Source organism: Triturus cristatus, chromosome 7, assembly GCF_964204655.1.
Source record: "Triturus cristatus chromosome 7, aTriCri1.1, whole genome shotgun sequence".
In the NCBI taxonomy this organism is placed as follows: Eukaryota; Metazoa; Chordata; class Amphibia; order Caudata; family Salamandridae; genus Triturus; species Triturus cristatus.
This window is the reverse complement of record NC_140590.1, coordinates 1,276,245,204-1,276,261,853: the sequence shown is the minus strand read 5'-3', so window position 1 is coordinate 1,276,261,853 and position 16,650 is coordinate 1,276,245,204. Positions and strand designations below refer to the sequence as shown.

General features: G+C 47.2%; 1 protein-coding gene across 2 annotated transcripts in view; it reads left to right on the top strand.

Annotated features, from left to right (window-relative positions):
• Positions 1-16,650, top strand: part of KIF22 (kinesin family member 22) — a 572,302-nt gene that overhangs the window by 498,507 nt on the left and 57,145 nt on the right. For both annotated transcript variants that reach the window (XM_085618807.1, XM_085618808.1), the window contains 2 exons: positions 467-635; positions 16,113-16,186. In XM_085618807.1, the coding sequence (XP_085474933.1) occupies positions 467-635; positions 16,113-16,186 (243 nt within the window). The remainder of the gene's footprint in view (positions 1-466; positions 636-16,112; positions 16,187-16,650) is intronic.

Genomic DNA, 16,650 nt, shown 5'->3' with positions numbered 1-16,650 from the left:
GGTTTCCTACTGACTTAGGCGATTTGGAAGCGCATCCGTGCAGGGATTGTGTGCGCTGTACATGTATAACATGGTACGAAAGCTCAAAGTTCTGTACTAAAGCCGCTACAGCCTGAATTTCTGGTGTCACCACTGTCTGAGGGATAGGGTTGTGCATGGTGCCATTTACACTGGAGTACCGACAAATTTATCCTACTGTGAAGGTGTAGCAACTGCCTAACTTTGAGTGTTAGACCGCTTTGATAACTGGTGGACCTCGCCTGCTGATGAACTGATGGGGTCGGTGTCTAATGACTTAATGATGATAGCCATGTAGGAGTGTGGCATTGCCCCAGTATAATTTAAAATCTGTTTTAAATGACTTCCCAAAGAAATGCTTAATGGCTTTATTGCTTCACAAATTCATGATTCAGGACTGTTCATCTCGATATTCTTTATCCTCTTCCACCCCCTTTTCAATCTTCAGGAACTTAAAGAACAAAAGAGAAAATTAGAGGCTGCATTTGCTACAGAAAGCAGTTTAAACCAGTCCGAAGATTCAGAAAACTTTGAAAACATTTTTCAGTCGAAACTTAGGCCACTTCAGCGCAAGGCTGTCTTACACCGGAAACAGGCAATTGTTCAGCCCTTGCAAGGTGAGAAATTGAACCTGCGTAGCAGGCTGGTTGGATACTGATGCCTAGCTAGCTTGACCCTCAGTGATCTATCCCTTGGTGGGTTGTGAGATTGTCTTGGAGTTTGCTGCTTTTTTCTTTTTGCTTCTGGAGCAAGTGACTTCTAGTTTATTTACCCATTTTATGCTTGACCTTCTCCTAGACTGTTTTATCCAAAGTATTGAGTAGTGTTTATTGTATTTCCTACTGCATAACCTTTTCAACTTTCCAACACGTATACTCTAATATTTAAATGTTTTGCCTTTCTTTAGACAGTTTGTGTGCAAATCGATTTAAGTGGCTGCCAAAATAGTGATTTTGAGTGTGATAGCTTGTCTAAATGTATCCTTTTTAGTTTAGAGAGGAAAGGGGTAACCGTATTCTTGAGCTTTGGATTTGCAGTTTGGAGGTTTCTATTATGATCAGTTCTTTCTATGGTTGCGCTCGTGTGACTGTACATTGCCACCTCCACGGTCACCCCTAATGTCCCTACCTAATCTCTTTTCACTACAACTAAATCTTGGGCTGGATTTTGTTTGACCCTCTCTGAAACGATCTAAGATCAAGGAATAAGGCTGAATAGTTGGAGGATTCTTTGTAATTCCTGGGTCCCTTCCTGAGTTAGACTGAAAAGTAATATAAAATGCCCTTTCAGGGGTTGCCGCTGCCAACCTAAATTGTGCAGAAAGACACCTGCATTGTGTGTAATGTAGTCCTTCCAAAGGACCTTCAGTCTGAAGGCTCTGGAGTTTGTAAAAGATTTCAGATAAAGACTTTAAGTACAGAAGAAGCGATGCGAGGCATACTAAGCCACGATGCAGGCACAAGAAGCGTCCTTGAAACGCAGATCTGGATATTATCCATCAAACTGAAGAGGCCTTCAGCAAAAATCAACGATTTGATGCTAAAGAGTCTGCTTAAATAGACATAAAGTAAAAGATGGTTAACTAGAGAAGTTCACCTTCAAACAAATCTGCCTAGAATGCCTCAGGGTCACAGCTATTCAGAGCTGAAGCAAACTCATTCAAATACAAAGAAAACCCCCTCAATGCTGGACAAATGGTCTGATTTAGTCAGATGAGCCCTCCAGGGTCGAAAACCAAAGATGCCACTGTAAGCAAATATTCAGACTCCACTTTGATATACGGTCGAGATTAGGAACGAAGAAAACAAGCATTTGCAATGCAATAGGTCTCACATTTGTGAGTTTATGCTATTGGGATTGTAAATGAGAATGCATTTAATTTATCTTCTGAAAACCAACATATCATTAAAAGGCATTGCCATTTACTATGCCAATAGCTCAAAATCTCGTAAATGAGAGACTTACTGCATTGCAAATGCTTGTTTTATGTTGCATACGCATGCCACATGGTGAAAAAAAAGAACAGATGTCCTGAGACGTAAAAATGGTGGCTATATACTTCCAATAAAAATGTTTAATTCCAATGAAAATAATTCACTATTGCAAATAATTGTGTAATACAGTAGGGGTGCTTCTTAGCGGACAAGTGTATTAGGAGCGTGCATTGAAACCATAATTTAGCTTTAAAGCACAGAACAGGAAAAGATGATTCCTAATGATGCACAGAAAAAGAGCTATTGGCTTTGAACCTTTCTGAAAGTATGTTTTAACACACAAGACAAAAAAATACAAGCATTGGCATAGCCAATAGGTCTCGCATTTGGGACCTTTATAAGTTTTTAGCCATGCAACAGTTGATGTTGTTGCACCAAGGATATTGTGCTGCATAACTAAATACTTATAGGGTCCCAAAAGCAAGATCTATTGGCTATGCCAATGCTTGTTTAAATGTGCTCCCTGATAGACTGTGTCAAGTTAATCCCAGGCTCATGTTGAGGGAATGCTTGAAAAACACATTCTCCCTTAGAGTGTGTCCCTGAAAGGCAGCTTAAAAGTAAGATACATATAAAGATTTATTTTTTAAAAAGCAATAGAATGCGACCAGTGCTGGCTGCGCATAGAACATTCTTTATAGGGCAAAAGGCAACAAGCAACGTGAGGGGGCGACAACGGTGGAAGCAATAATAAACCAAGCATACTGGACGCCCGATATCGAAGATGGGAAAAAGGATACCAGCTAAATGTATAAAATGTGAGCTAGAGAAGGCCAGTGATGTTCACAGGTTTATAGAATGTCCTGGGATCTACAGCTTCTGGGAAAATGTGGCTAAGGCCTGGAACATTTTTGGGATAAGCATTAAGGTAAGCCTCACCCTCATTATATTTGGAATCCCAGAGGGCCCAGTAAAGCTGAGTAAAGAAAAAACAAAGCTACTACTCTACTTAATAATTTTAGTATGTAGAGAGATTTGCAGGAAAGGATCATACAGTGCCCACCAAAGTATACTGAATGGCTCTTCTTGTTAAGATACATATTAAGAACGGATGTCGCACTTCTGACTTCTAAAAGACATACTATTTGGTTACCACTAACCAGTTGGTTGGAACAAGGTAATGTTGGTGAGTGAATGGTTCATAACTTTGTCCTATGATTACATCCATCCTTTTCTCTGTATCTCGATACTCCGTTATATGCTGATGCACGCCGAGAGAGAAAGCAAACTACCCCTCAGGCATGGCTACCTTGGAAAGTGCAGAATCTCCGGAAATTTAGGGGTATGGACCTGGGATGAATGAGGACAAAAAAAAACGCTGAGCAAGGAATACACAGCTCTGCACACAGCAGTCAGTAAGAAACGAACAGCCCACAATCAATACCTCCCAGACACAGATTGCCCCGCACAGCAGGAGGAACCAACCCACAGTCCTAAACCCAGCACGGGTCCAAGCAAACAAGTGTACACAGATCACGGAGCAACAAACTCGGACTGCTACATATAGTTCTAAGTGTAAAATGTAATTACGCATATACACATTGGGTAACAATATACTCACACACACACCAATGCACAGCAGTCCAGCCACTTGCAAAGCAGTGGGCACACATAAGAGAACAATGCACAACTATGTGTACGTGCTGTACATAAAGACATTTCAGGAAACCAAAATACACACTTTTCACCACAATCCAAAGAGCACAATATAAAAAGTAACAGTCAAACACACAACGAACAACACGGTACACTGCTTACAATACACAGCAATACAATCACAACACATTCAAAATACGCATATAATTTGCACACAACTAGGTGATAGTAGGCTCCAGTGAATAGACATGCATGTACTGCACACAGAGATCACTCTAGCTCGCAGACATACAAGATGGAACCGAATCATTGTGTGTGAGCCGCAATTCATGGATTATTTTTGGGGGCACCCGGGCACCGATGAGGGTGCATGCTTGGTGTGTTTCCAGGGTGCATCCGGAAGTGCAAGTGGAGGTCCGAGTGCACAGGAGTGCCTTCAGACGGTGCTTTGACCACGAGGGTGTTGGGTTTTATCATAGGGTTGTTGGATAGTGGAGGGGTCACGCACATGGAGAGAGAGGTGGACTGCGCAGGGTCATCACAGCATAGCGTGAGCGCGCCAGGAGTCACGGGGGCGCGTGTGTGTAGTGTCAAAGAACGCTGCGCGTGTAATGTTACCTGTTTGTCGAGAGGCGAGGGCTGGCTGCCCCCGTCAGCAGCGTGGCTTCGCTCTGGGGTTACTATTTAAGGTGGCAGCCAAGCGCGACATTGTGAGAGGTCTCTTGCGCCTCCGGCTTCAAAGCTCCTTGTGATACAGATAAAACGGAGGTGGTTAAAGGATAAGGAAGCGGATGGTTGACGGACGGCGAGAGCGCACTGCCTGTGGCCTAAAGTTTGAGTGCACGCGAGTGTTGCGCGCGCAGCAGTGATTGGCGGCTGCGCGTGTGCATGCTCACGTGCACTCAAGCTTTAGGCCACAGGCAGCACTTTAAAAATCCCAACTACAAAATGTCTCTCCGAGCCAGCGCATGCGCTGGCCTCAGCGAGACCTAAAAAGCCTTCAGCTGGACTGGGCCAACTTTTTGGTGTAGCAGTGGAGTTCTTGGCACAAATGATGCCACAAGGGTGATGGGAGCCCTTTTGGAACCGCTATGAAGTAGGCCTTTTGCTTGGGGACACTGCAGAGTGATTATGCTTCTAGGCTTGGAGCCACACCTCTTTATGCTCTTTGCTATGAATTAAAACGATAAGCTTAAAGCGCTGCTGTTTGGACCTTTTGATAATGCCAAAAATCCTTCACAAATGTGTGGTGCCAGTCATGGCTTACCCTAGATGACCGGATTTTCTTTGAAGTTGGATGTGTTGCTCTATGGGGTCCTATTACAGACCCCTTCACATGAATCATTAACCATGACGTTAAGAAGGCTGCCGTTATAGGACCGGATATGTATGTTTGTATAGGCTGATCAACAGTCAAGATCGTTTGGAAAACAAATGAGGGATGTTCAGTTGTGCACATCTAAGTTCTCTTCCAGGGGATCCTCATCAATAGTCAAGCACTGAATATTCCCGCCCATGTGCGGGGACCCCGGAAATAATAAAATTATATATGTAAAAAACACATATATACAGCTCTGTATATGTATAAACATATATCATTTTTTCCAAGCAAATGCAGCTCCCATAAAAGGCTAGGCAATGTAAATATACACATCCAATAACACATATATACATATAAATATATATATAAAGGTATAACAATACACCTAAATCTCTTTTTTTTTTTTTTTTTTTTTTTAATGAGGTAAACACTCATGAGAAATCAAAAAATAAAGAGAGCAAACTGTGGAAAAACACAGATGTACAACACATTGCCAGCCTGCAGGCTGCATTGCAATATAATACCATAGAGACTAAAAAGCCCTGTACAGGTAAAAACTGGCACCGTGCCTTTAAGGCAGCCCTGACTTCCATATCCCATCATGCCTCAGGGGTGACAGTTAGGTCAGTTGTTCTTTCCGGCTCCTTCAGTCAGGACCCTGGAATTCAGCTCTCTTCTTTTTTGACTCTTTAGTCAAGAATTATTACAACTTTAAGATTTTTTGGACTTCTTCTTACAACATCTTTGAAGAAGTTAGTATCCTGTGTTTTTCTGACTGACTTTTTTGCTGTTTTGTCAGAAAAATGCCTTCTTTATTTGTTCCATGTCCATCTTGTGGAAAAAAGAAGGCTGCTTCAGACACACATGAGGTGTGTATTATCTGTCTGCCGGACTCTCACTCTCCAGCAACATGCCATCATTGTGAAGACCTTTCCAAAAGGACTTTAAAGGAGAGGGAGAGGATTAGGCTGTATGGCCTAGCAGAACGGTCGACGTCGAAGCAGTTGGTCCCTGTTTGCTCCCCATCGACGTCGGGCTCGGCGTCGAAGACTCCAGCGGCGGGATCGTCGCTGAGAGGTGAGGAGTCAAGGGGAAGTCATGCTGCAAAGAGAAAATCGTCGTCGACTTTAGATTCAGCGTCGAAGCGGATGCGTTCGACGTCGACGGTGTCTAAAAGCTCGGCGTCGAGGACTCGGCGCCACAGTTCAACGTCGAAGAAGCATCTGTCGACGTCAAGAGAAGATCGATCGACGTCGGCACAGAGATATCGTTCGTCGTCGAAAGAAAGACATCGTTCGACGTCGAGGTCGGCGAGACATCATTCGACGTCGCAAGAAGTACGTAGGCGATCTCCACAGTCGACGTCGAGACCAAGATCGCCGTCCAGATCAAGATCGCCGTCGAGGAAACATCGTTCGAAGGCGAAGAGGCTTTCGACGTCGTCGGAGCATTCGACGTCGAGACAGAAGTCTCCGTCAGGAGTGACGTCGAGGCAGACGCCTCCGTCAGGGCCGACGTCGAGGCAGACGCCTCCGTCAGGGCCGACGTCGAGGCAGGAGCCTCCGTCGGAGTCGACGTCGAGGCAAAGGCCTCCGTCGGAGTCGACGTCGAGGCAGGTGCCTCCGTCTGAGTCGACGTCGAGGCAGGTGCCTCCGTCCTCACAGGTCTCCAAAGCTTTGGTGAGGTACATGAAGCCTCCGTCGAAGATAATCTCGACGTCGAGACAAGAAGCTCGGAGCCTCGAAGATTCGAGTCAAAGATCTCCGGTGATAGGCCTATCACCGTCGAGGCAGCCCTCTGTTGAGGGTACGCAGGAGGTGTCGCATGTTCGCCTCACGATTCGACCAGTCTCAAGGCGAAAATCTCCTCATAGACTGATATATACGACTCCTGAGTCACCGCGTCTCATATCTATCTCGCCTTCAGGATCAGAGGGCTCAGGTTCAAGATCAGAATCGCCAGAGCTTGTGCATCAATCTCCAGTACCTGCAAGAGAAAGTTCGCAGGAGGAGGACAATGCTGTACCTCAAAGTCCCGTAAGGGAGATGCCTCAGGACCCTGCTGTACCAGACGCAATAAAGGCATCGCTAACAAGAATAAGGGGCGTGGTATTCCCAGCGACACCGATCAGACCAAGATCTCGAGAAAGAGAATCCCGAAGTCACTCTCGAGCACCAAGAAGGCGATCCAGGTCTTCCTCCCGCAGAAGGGAGTCGACCAGATCAGAGAGAAGGCGCCGTAGAACCCCTTCTACCTCCCCTTCTTCCAGATCATCCAAAAGGGATTATTCACCGACACTCTCGGAGACGCCACCCTCTCGGGTATCTCCGGTAGATGATATTTCTACGTTTCAGGAAGTGTTGTGTAGAGGAGCTACAAAATTAAATATCCCTATGCCGGTTCAGGAGACCACTTCATCCATAATTTTTGAAACTCTTCATGAACGTACAGTGTCACGCCCGTTATTGCCGTTAGTCCCCGGTTTGCTACAACCGGTAATGGATATCTTTCTTACACCAGCAACCACCAAAACGGCGCCGGCGAGAATTCTAAAAAAGTACCGTCCAGCTCCGGAGGATCCTCTATTCCTTAAATCAGATCCTCCACCGGACTCTGTCATCACCGCCGCTGCCAGGAAGACACATGCAGTAGCTGGATCTTCAACGGTACCACCAGATAAGGACAGTAAGACACAAGACTCCTGGGGGAAGAAAGTTTGCGGCTCAGCATCCTCAAGCTTAAAGGTGGCGAGTGCCTCGGCGCTTCTGGGGCGCTATGATAGGTCATTATGGGACTCTCTGCAGAGGTTCATTGACAAAGTTCCATCAGAGGACAGACGGGACTTTGAAGAGATTTTGCATGAGGGGAGTCTGGTTTCTAACCAGATCATAAGTGCAGCGGCGGATGGGGCAACACTGGCAGCACATGAATATGCGCATGGAGTCACAGCCAGAAGATCATCCTGGCTTAGATTGACGGCCTTGAAACCGGAAGCGCAGGCAAGAATTTTAAATCTGCCTTTCTCCGGTAGTTCTCTTTTTGGGTCCCATGCAGACGAAGAAATGGCCCGTATGAAAGCAGAGCTGGAGACCATGAAAGCTGTCGGGCTTGAAAAGAGAAAAGAGTTTCGACGCCGCAAGGGAAATGACAGGCGCAGTTACCAACAGAGGGTTCAAACCCCTCATTGGCAAAAGAACCAGGACCAGCAAGGTCAAAAGAAACAGCAATACCAGTCCCGCAAGCCATCCAGGGGACGAGGTAACAACAGGCAATCTAATGCTGGAAACAAAGCTCCGGGGAAGCAATGAGAAGCCGCTTCCTCCGTTGCTGTCCACCGCTCCGGTGGGAGGAAGTGTTGCACATCATCTTCCAGAGTGGCAGTCCATCACAAAGGACAAGTGGGTACTGAATATACTGCGTCATGGGTACTCGCTTCGTTTCAGAAGTCACCCCCCATCGATTCCTCCTGTCAATTCATCCCAGCATCTAAAGCAGCTCAGAGAAGAGGTAGCGACGCTTCTACTCAAATCTGCAATAGAGAAAGTGCCCATAAACCAAAGAGGAAAGGGAGTTTACTCCAGATACTTTCTCATCCAAAAGAGGAGTGTGAAGGTAGAGTTCAGACCCATTTTAGACCTACGGATACTGAACAAGCACATAAGAAAGGAGAAATTTCGCATGCTGGCGCTCCACCAAATATATCCTCTTCTCCGGATGGGCGATTGGATGTGTTCACTGGACCTTCAGGATGCATATTTCCATATTCCCATCCTAAGGAATCATCGAAAATTTCTCAGGTTTGTGGTAGGCAACTCTCACTATCAGTTCAAAGTCCTCCCATTTGGCCTGAAGTCAGCTCCTCGAGTATTCACAAAATGCGTGTCAGTAGTAGCGGCTGCTCTGAGGCGCGCAGGAGTCTTCGTCTATCCCTACCTAGACGACTGGCTAATAAAGGGCTCATCACCACAGAATGTGCGGTCACAGCTGTCGCTATGCCTGAACTTATGTCGCAAGTTGGGTCTCAGAGTGAATGTCAAAAAGTCCAATTTTTCACCAACGCAGAGGATCCACTACCTGGGTGCAACTATAGACTCCGTAGTAGGAAAAGTGTTTCCTTCGGAGGAAAGACAGTCATCCATTATGCTAAAAGGCAGACAGATTATAACCAGCAATCTGTCGTCGGCAAGGCAAATCTCATCTCTGCTAGGGGCCATGGCATCCTGCATCTTCCTAGTGCCCAATGCCAGGCTAAGGATGCGTCCTCTCCAGCAAGATCTCGAGGACAAATGGGATCAAAGGAACTCCCTGTGGGAAGAAAAGGTTTGCCTCTCCTCTGCAGCCAAACAGTCAGTCAAGTGGTGGCTGAAGCCAAGGAATCTACAAGTGGGGATCCCCTTCCATCAAGAGCCCCCTACTCAGACCTTAATCACCGACGCATCCCTTCAGGGATGGGGTGCGCATTTTGGGACTCTGCAAACTCAGGGACAGTGGTCCAGCAGCGAGCAGTTGTACCACATCAACATGCTGGAGCTCAGGGCAGTCCACCTAGCCCTCAAAGCGTTCCTGCCTGCGATCACGACGAGTACCATTCTAGTGCAGACGGACAATACCACCACAATGTACTACCTGAACAAGCAGGGGGGTACTCGATCCAGAACGCTCTCGCGGGAAGCTCAGTCCCTGTGGCACTGGATCCTAGCAAGGAACATCTCATTGAAAGCGGTGCACCTACCAGGAGAACTCAACGTGCAAGCGGACTTGCTCAGTCGGCATTTCCAAGAGCCAGAGGACTGGGTAATCAACGACGAGGTGTTAGAAGACATCTTCAGGGAATGGGGGCGTCCTCAAGTGGACCTCTTCGCGGACGAGCAAAACACAAAATGCCGAGGCTTCGCCTCAAGATACCATCGACCAGGATCCCTAGGGAATGCCCTTTTGATCAATTGGTCAATGACATTTGTGTACGCTTTTCCGCCTCTCCCACTAATTCCCAAGGTGGTGACCAAGCTACAGAATTCATCTGCCAAGATGATCCTCATAGCACCGGACTGGCCGAGGCAGTGGTGGTACACGGATCTCTTGCACATGTCGATCCGACCCCACAAGCGGCTGCCGTGCAGGCCGGACTTGTTATCCAAGATGCAGGGGAAGATTTACCATCCCAGCCTTCCCTCGCTGAGCTTAACAGCATGGCTCCTGAAGTCCTCCAGTATGGCCATCTGAACCTCCCTCAAGAGTGTATGTCCATACTGAAGGAAGCCAGGAGGCCTTCGACAAGACACTCCTACTTCTGTAAGTGGAAAAGATTTTATATATGGTGTGCTCAGCATCATTATGATCCCACTAAATGCCAGGAGGATGTAATTTTACCCTATCTTCTACATTTAGCAAGGGCAGGGTTGAAATTTTCATCCATAAAGGTTCACCTAGCAGCCATAACAGCATACAGGCGTTCGCCTTCACAGCAGTCATTTTTTAAAGTGCAGGTAGTGAAGGATTTCTTGCAAGGACTCAAGAAAGTCTATCCCCCTGTTAGACCTCCCTCTCCTTCCTGGGAGCTAAACTTGGTTCTGTCGAAGCTCATGGGTGCGCCTTTTGAGCCTATTCATAAGGCTACCCTACAGCACCTCTCATGGAAGACAGCATTTTTAATAGCCATCACTTCAGCACGGAGGGTCAGTGAGATACAGGCCCTCTGTTCTAAAGAACCCTACACTATTTTTCATCTAAATAGGGTGGTGATGAGAACTCATCCTTCGTTCCTACCCAAGGTGGTATCGGATTTTCATGTAAACCAAGCCATATCCTTACCAACCTTTTTTCCCAACCCCTCCTCTCCAGCAGAGAGGGCGTTGCATTCTCTAGATGTCAAAAGGGTCCTAAAATTCTACCTAGATAGGACTAAGAATGTCAGGAAATCTGATCAATTGTTTGTGAACTATGGGGTTGTCCGTATGGGCTTTGCTGCATCCAAACGTTCCATTGCTAGGTGGATTGTTTCAAGTATTACATTGGCCTACCAACTGGCTCAGAAACCATTGGGGGCGCGCCCTAAAGCGCATTCGACAAGAGGAAAAGCGGCTACCGCGGCTTTTCTCAATAATGTCCCACTCTCCGAGATCTGCAAGGCAGCCACTTGGAGATCTGTCCACACTTTTACCAGGCATTATTGTCTGGATTCGGACACCAGAGCAGACACTCAAGTAGGACAAGCCTCCTTGAGGAATCTGTTCCATGCATAATCATTTTCATGATTCGCTTTCTCCATGGGTGATACAACCTTAGTTTCATTTGCCTGCTGGTGGAAGGGGAGCTTGCTACTCTATTCAGTGCTTATGACTATTGATGAGGATCCCCTGGAAGAGAAGGGTAAGTTACTTACCTGTAATCCTAGTTCTCTTCCAGGGGTATCCTCATCAAAGTCATAAGCAACCCACCCACCTCCCCAGGCAAATGAGAAGAAGTGTATTATTCATTATGGAAAGGATATATCTTTGTGTTTAGGACTACGGTCCCGCAAAGAACAACTGACCTAACTGTCACCCCTGAGGCATGATGGGATATGGAAGTCAGGGCTGCCTTAAAGGCACGGTGCCAGTTTTTACCTGTACAGGGCTTTTTAGTCTCTATGGTATTATATTGCAATGCAGCCTGCAGGCTGGCAATGTGTTGTACATCTGTGTTTTTCCACAGTTTGCTCTCTTTATTTTTTGATTTCTCATGAGTGTTTACCTCATTAAAAAAAAAAAAAAAAAGAGATTTAGGTGTATTGTTATACCTTTATATATATATTTATATGTATATATGTGTTATTGGATGTGTATATTTACATTGCCTAGCCTTTTATGGGAGCTGCATTTGCTTGGAAAAAATGATATATGTTTATACATATACAGAGCTGTATATATGTGTTTTTTACATATATAATTTTATTATTTCCGGGGTCCCCGCACATGGGCGGGAATATTCAGTGCTTATGACTTTGATGAGGATACCCCTGGAAGAGAACTAGGATTACAGGTAAGTAACTTACCCTTTAAGGCCAGGGGTCGGAATTATAGGTTTGTGATGCCAAAATGATTGAAGGATTTTTGGAGCCAAGGCTCAAAACATCTCTGGCTAGTAAAGAAATACTATGTGGCAGAAGCAGTAGCCTGCGATCGTTGGATGCGCTCCTGGATGGTTGTAACTTTGATGCCACCCTAAATGAGGGAGACTGCTCTTGGATCTCCTGAAAGTTATTGGTATGTCATCTAATTTTCAATGTCTTTGTTTCTAGAAAGGATGGTAAGATTGTTTTGGGGTAATATGCAGAATGGTAGTGAGCCCAAGAGACTGACAGATGACTTTGTTGCTGTAAGCTTCCTTCAGAGACTTTGATGCTAGTCATTGACTGGATTAAGAATTGGTAGCTGTCAGGTGTCACTGCAACAAGGAGCGATGTTTCTAGCATTTATTTTTAATGTTAATTAGAACCTGCTTGCCAGTTCAAATAGCTTTTAATTTCAAAATGTCATCTGTCTGAAATTACTACGGCTTACCTGGGCATGGAACCTAGTTAGCTGTTTAAAATATCTGAGACATGTTGGTGATAGATTCCTTACCTTAGAATATCCCCAGGCATCCGACTGGATCTGGAAAGTTTTCGTCAGCAGTACCCCTGCGCGTCGATAAGCGTCATCGTGCAGCTCCACGTACATCTTAGTCGCCGAGATGTCGTCTGAGCTACTTAGACGTACCTACGCGCGCTGACGCCAGTTCTTTTTCCGCTTGTCGGGCCATGGCGCAGAAGGCTTGCGAGAGCGTTCCCGGAAGTTGTTGGGGGGGAGGGGGGCCCGGCACTCAGTAACTCGCCGCTCAAGGTCCTGCTTCCGTAGGGAGGTCGCGGGATCGCTGGCGCAGCAGACACCATCATTCATCGGAATGTGGGACAGGTAAGTCCAAGCGCCAATAAAGGTCGAAGGAGCAGCGTCGCTCTTAGTCTACGCCTCACCAGTCGCAGGACTCTGAAGGGGGCGGATGGTCCCTCCCCCGCAGCTCCTTTGGGGCCTCCGTTGTTGCCTGCGGCTTACCTGCATTTTTGAGAACCGTACGTGCCTCCGGAAGAAGTATAGGTACTTTTGTCAGCAACCTGTGCTGTTTCTTTGTCCCATCGGGTCCCTCCGGAGCGCCTTTGGGCCCCGTGGACCCCTTGGGTGGTTCTGCCCTGTGCAATCTCCTTTGGCCCCGGGTACGCCAGCCAGATACCCTGTGGTGCCATTGGCTCCGGCCTTGGCGCTGCCGTTGGCTCCAGCCTTGGCGCTGCCGTTGGCTCCAGCATCAGCCTCTGCACCGGCAACTGTTTCTCCACACCCTGATACTGTCCCCCTCCTCCGTTGCTACCGAGGTGGTGGGTTCATTGTGATATGGCATAGGGGAGGCTCCTAATTTAAAATTCCCTACAGTGCCTATCGGGGCAATCTCCTCACTGTAGTGCTTCAGCAGCGGCCTTCCCTACAGAACCACCGCTACCCTTCAATAACGCACTTTAAACATAACACAGGGGCGCCTGTGCATACAATGCATCCCCAGTTTCATTGCACATCACCTATCACCAGTGTGTCTAGTGGTCCAGGGTCTGCTTCTCCAAGGGCCTTTTGGCCCTATATTCCAACTCTGTGTGGGACACGGTGGTGCAGGTGCTGCCACAGTGTCTAGCGGAGGCTTGGAAGGTGCTCTCCCAAGCAATTGCCGAGAGCAAAGATGCAGCGGGATTCCCTGCATACTCCATAGGCAGAGCAATTTGTATAACAGCAGGGTGGGTCCCAGGGCTAGCGGGCAGATCAGTCCACTGCCACCCTTACCACTGCTGCCTCAAGACCTTCCTAGTCTGCTGTTTCAGTCCACTGTTTTAGGCCCACCACACGCCAGTGGGCGCAGGATTCTCCATCCCCTCCCCACTTGTGCCCCATCACTTTGGACTGGTGGGTTCTGCAAACAGTCCGAAGAGGCTACTCCTCCCGTTCGAGACTACTCCTCCCCTTCGAGACTACTCCTCCTGCTATGCCACGTCAGTACCACCGCTATCGGGGATCACTTCACGCTTTGCAAACAGGAAGTTGCGGCACCTTTTGCCTATGGGGCCATCTAGCATGTTTTAGACCTTCGGAACGTCAATAGTTTCCTAGACCCGAAAGGCGGAGGGTAGCGTTCCACTTGCAGGATGCCTACTTCCAAGTCCTGCCGGCCCACTGGCGTTACCTGCGGTTCACGGTTCGCCACTAGCCTTTTCAGTTCACTGGGATCCCCTTTGGGCCTGCCCAGCGCCCCTCAGGTGTTCACTACAGTGATGGTGGTGGTCGCAGCTCGTCTGCGCAGATCAGAGGTTCATCCAGACAAGGTTGTGCTTCGGCCACGTCCCTCCTTTCTACCAAAAGTAGTCCCAGTCTTTCAACTGGGGCAAACTGTCACTCTGCCCACTTTCCTTCCGCCTCCGCACCCTTCCAGAATGGAGGAGGGGCTCCACCGTCTGGACCCTAAAACGTGCGCTTTCATTCTACCTCAACCGCACACAACCGTTCCGGGTGGATGACCGCTCTTTGGCTACGTGGGCGCCAAGAAAGGCCGGGCTGTGCACAAGAGAGCTATCTCCTGCTGGGTTATCTTGTGTATTCCAGCCTGTTTCACTTTGGCTAAAAAGGAGCCTCCGGTAGGGTTGCGCGCCCATCTAAACAGGGCGACGGCGGCTACTACAGCATTGGGACGCGGTGTCTCACTGCAAGAAATCTGTCAGGCGGCCACGTGGGCCTCGCTGCACACGTTCTCTAAGCACTATTGCCTTGACAGTCCAGTCCGGAGAGACTGCTTCTTTGGCTTTTTGGTTCTGACTTTCTGGTGTAATCTCACTTCGCAGACCCACCACCGGGGTTGGTATTGCTTGGGTATGTATTCTAAGGTAAGGAATCGATCACCAACATGTCTTTCAGATGCACAAGTTACTTACTTGCGTAACGATATAGCTGTAAGACATTAGTTAGTGATAGATTCCTTACCGCCCGCCCATCCTCCCCTTTCTGCGAACTGTTCTCTAGGGTTCAGGTCATCCCTTTCAGGGCCCTGGTTCTATTGCACCAGTAGTCTGTCTCTGGCATGGTTCTGCAATCCTGGAGCGGAAATTCTTGTACAGAACTGACGTCGGTGCGTGCGGACAGGTCTGTAGCTCCGTCATCTCTGCTATTAGGACGCCAGCGACTTATGCGGAGCCGCACGACCACTCCTACCGACGCGCAGCGGTACTGCTGACAAACTATCCGTATCCAATCTGACGCCTGGGGATATTCTAAGGTAAGGAATCAATCACTAACTAATGTCTCTTACAGATATATCGTTACACAAGTAACTTGTGCGTCATAGCAGTCTTGCAAGTATTCCGGCAAATGCTCACACCAACTTTCCAAGTCCCACAGCTTAGCTTTCGGGTTAGAGTGTAGGAACCTTGGTGTTCTTTCCAATTGTTTGAACATCTAAAGACAACATGGAGCTTTCCTCTTCAGGTTACCAGAAGGATTTGCATTTATGGCATGAGCAGCAGGCTTCACAGGTAGGTCTTACTGCAGTATGCTCTACCATAGTCATTGGAGGTGCGAGGCTGCCTACAAATACTGCTCCGTGTCTGCTGATACAGGGGCCAAAAGCTTTGGAACTATGCTTGCTGCCTCAGTAACAGAAGATTCCAGTGGAGGTCCGTTTCAGTCTACAGTATGGAAGCATGATATATTACAACACTGGTCCTGAAATGAAGCCTTAAGTCATTGTCAGGCTTTCGGTTGTGTTTTTATTTTTTTATTTATAGGGGAAGGAGCAGTTCAGAAGAAAGCCAATGTTTGTTCTGAAGGTTTCCACAGACGTCTATTAGCCAAATGCCCATGCATTTATTTTAGCAGAATCCTAGTCTGCTGGCTGAAACTGTAGTGCATACATTAGCTTTTAGGAGTACCTTATAAACAAAGTTTTTTTCTGAAGTTAAGCTTTGCTTAGTCAGATTGCTGAGGTTATTTTTTTTCTAGTGAGGTGTGACCAAATGGGTATTGGGGTTGTTAAACCAATTGGAGGCTTGTGCAGTAAAACAGTTGATGACGTTTAGCCCACTGTCCTTTTTCCTTTGTCACTCAGCTGGTTACTTAAGTTGATCTTTTTATTTGCAGTTCAAAGCCAAAACACAGTGGAAAGCCCGCTGAGTGAAGTTGCGATCATTAAAAAGGAGCGGCCGAAACGAACGGTAGGTAGTGTGTGATATATACGGATTGTATTTGGTGAGCTTTATAGGGATACGGATACATCTCAATCACATGATTCTAGTTTTCAGTGAGTAGTGTTTCTGGCTGGTAGCTTTGTTGTAGTTCAAGTGTTACCTGTAATAAACAGCAGGTTTTCATCTTGCTAGGACTGTACTGTACTTTTGGTCCACTTTCTGCCTTAAGCATGGGGGGAGGGGGGGGGGGGGGGGGGGGGGGTTAGTGTGACAAGATTTTCAGAATGAAAAACCAGGATGGGCACAGATATAGAAATGGAACTAATGTAATATTACGTCTCAGCGCCTCTTATTTACAAATATATATTTAGATATAGAGATCTATCTATCGTTTGTGTTCTTTAAAAAAAAAAAGTATATTTTCACTTTACTTTACCGCCCGTTCTGGGAAGAGCTCCAGGGTCCGGCTGCTGGTGGGCCTGGCCTTGCCC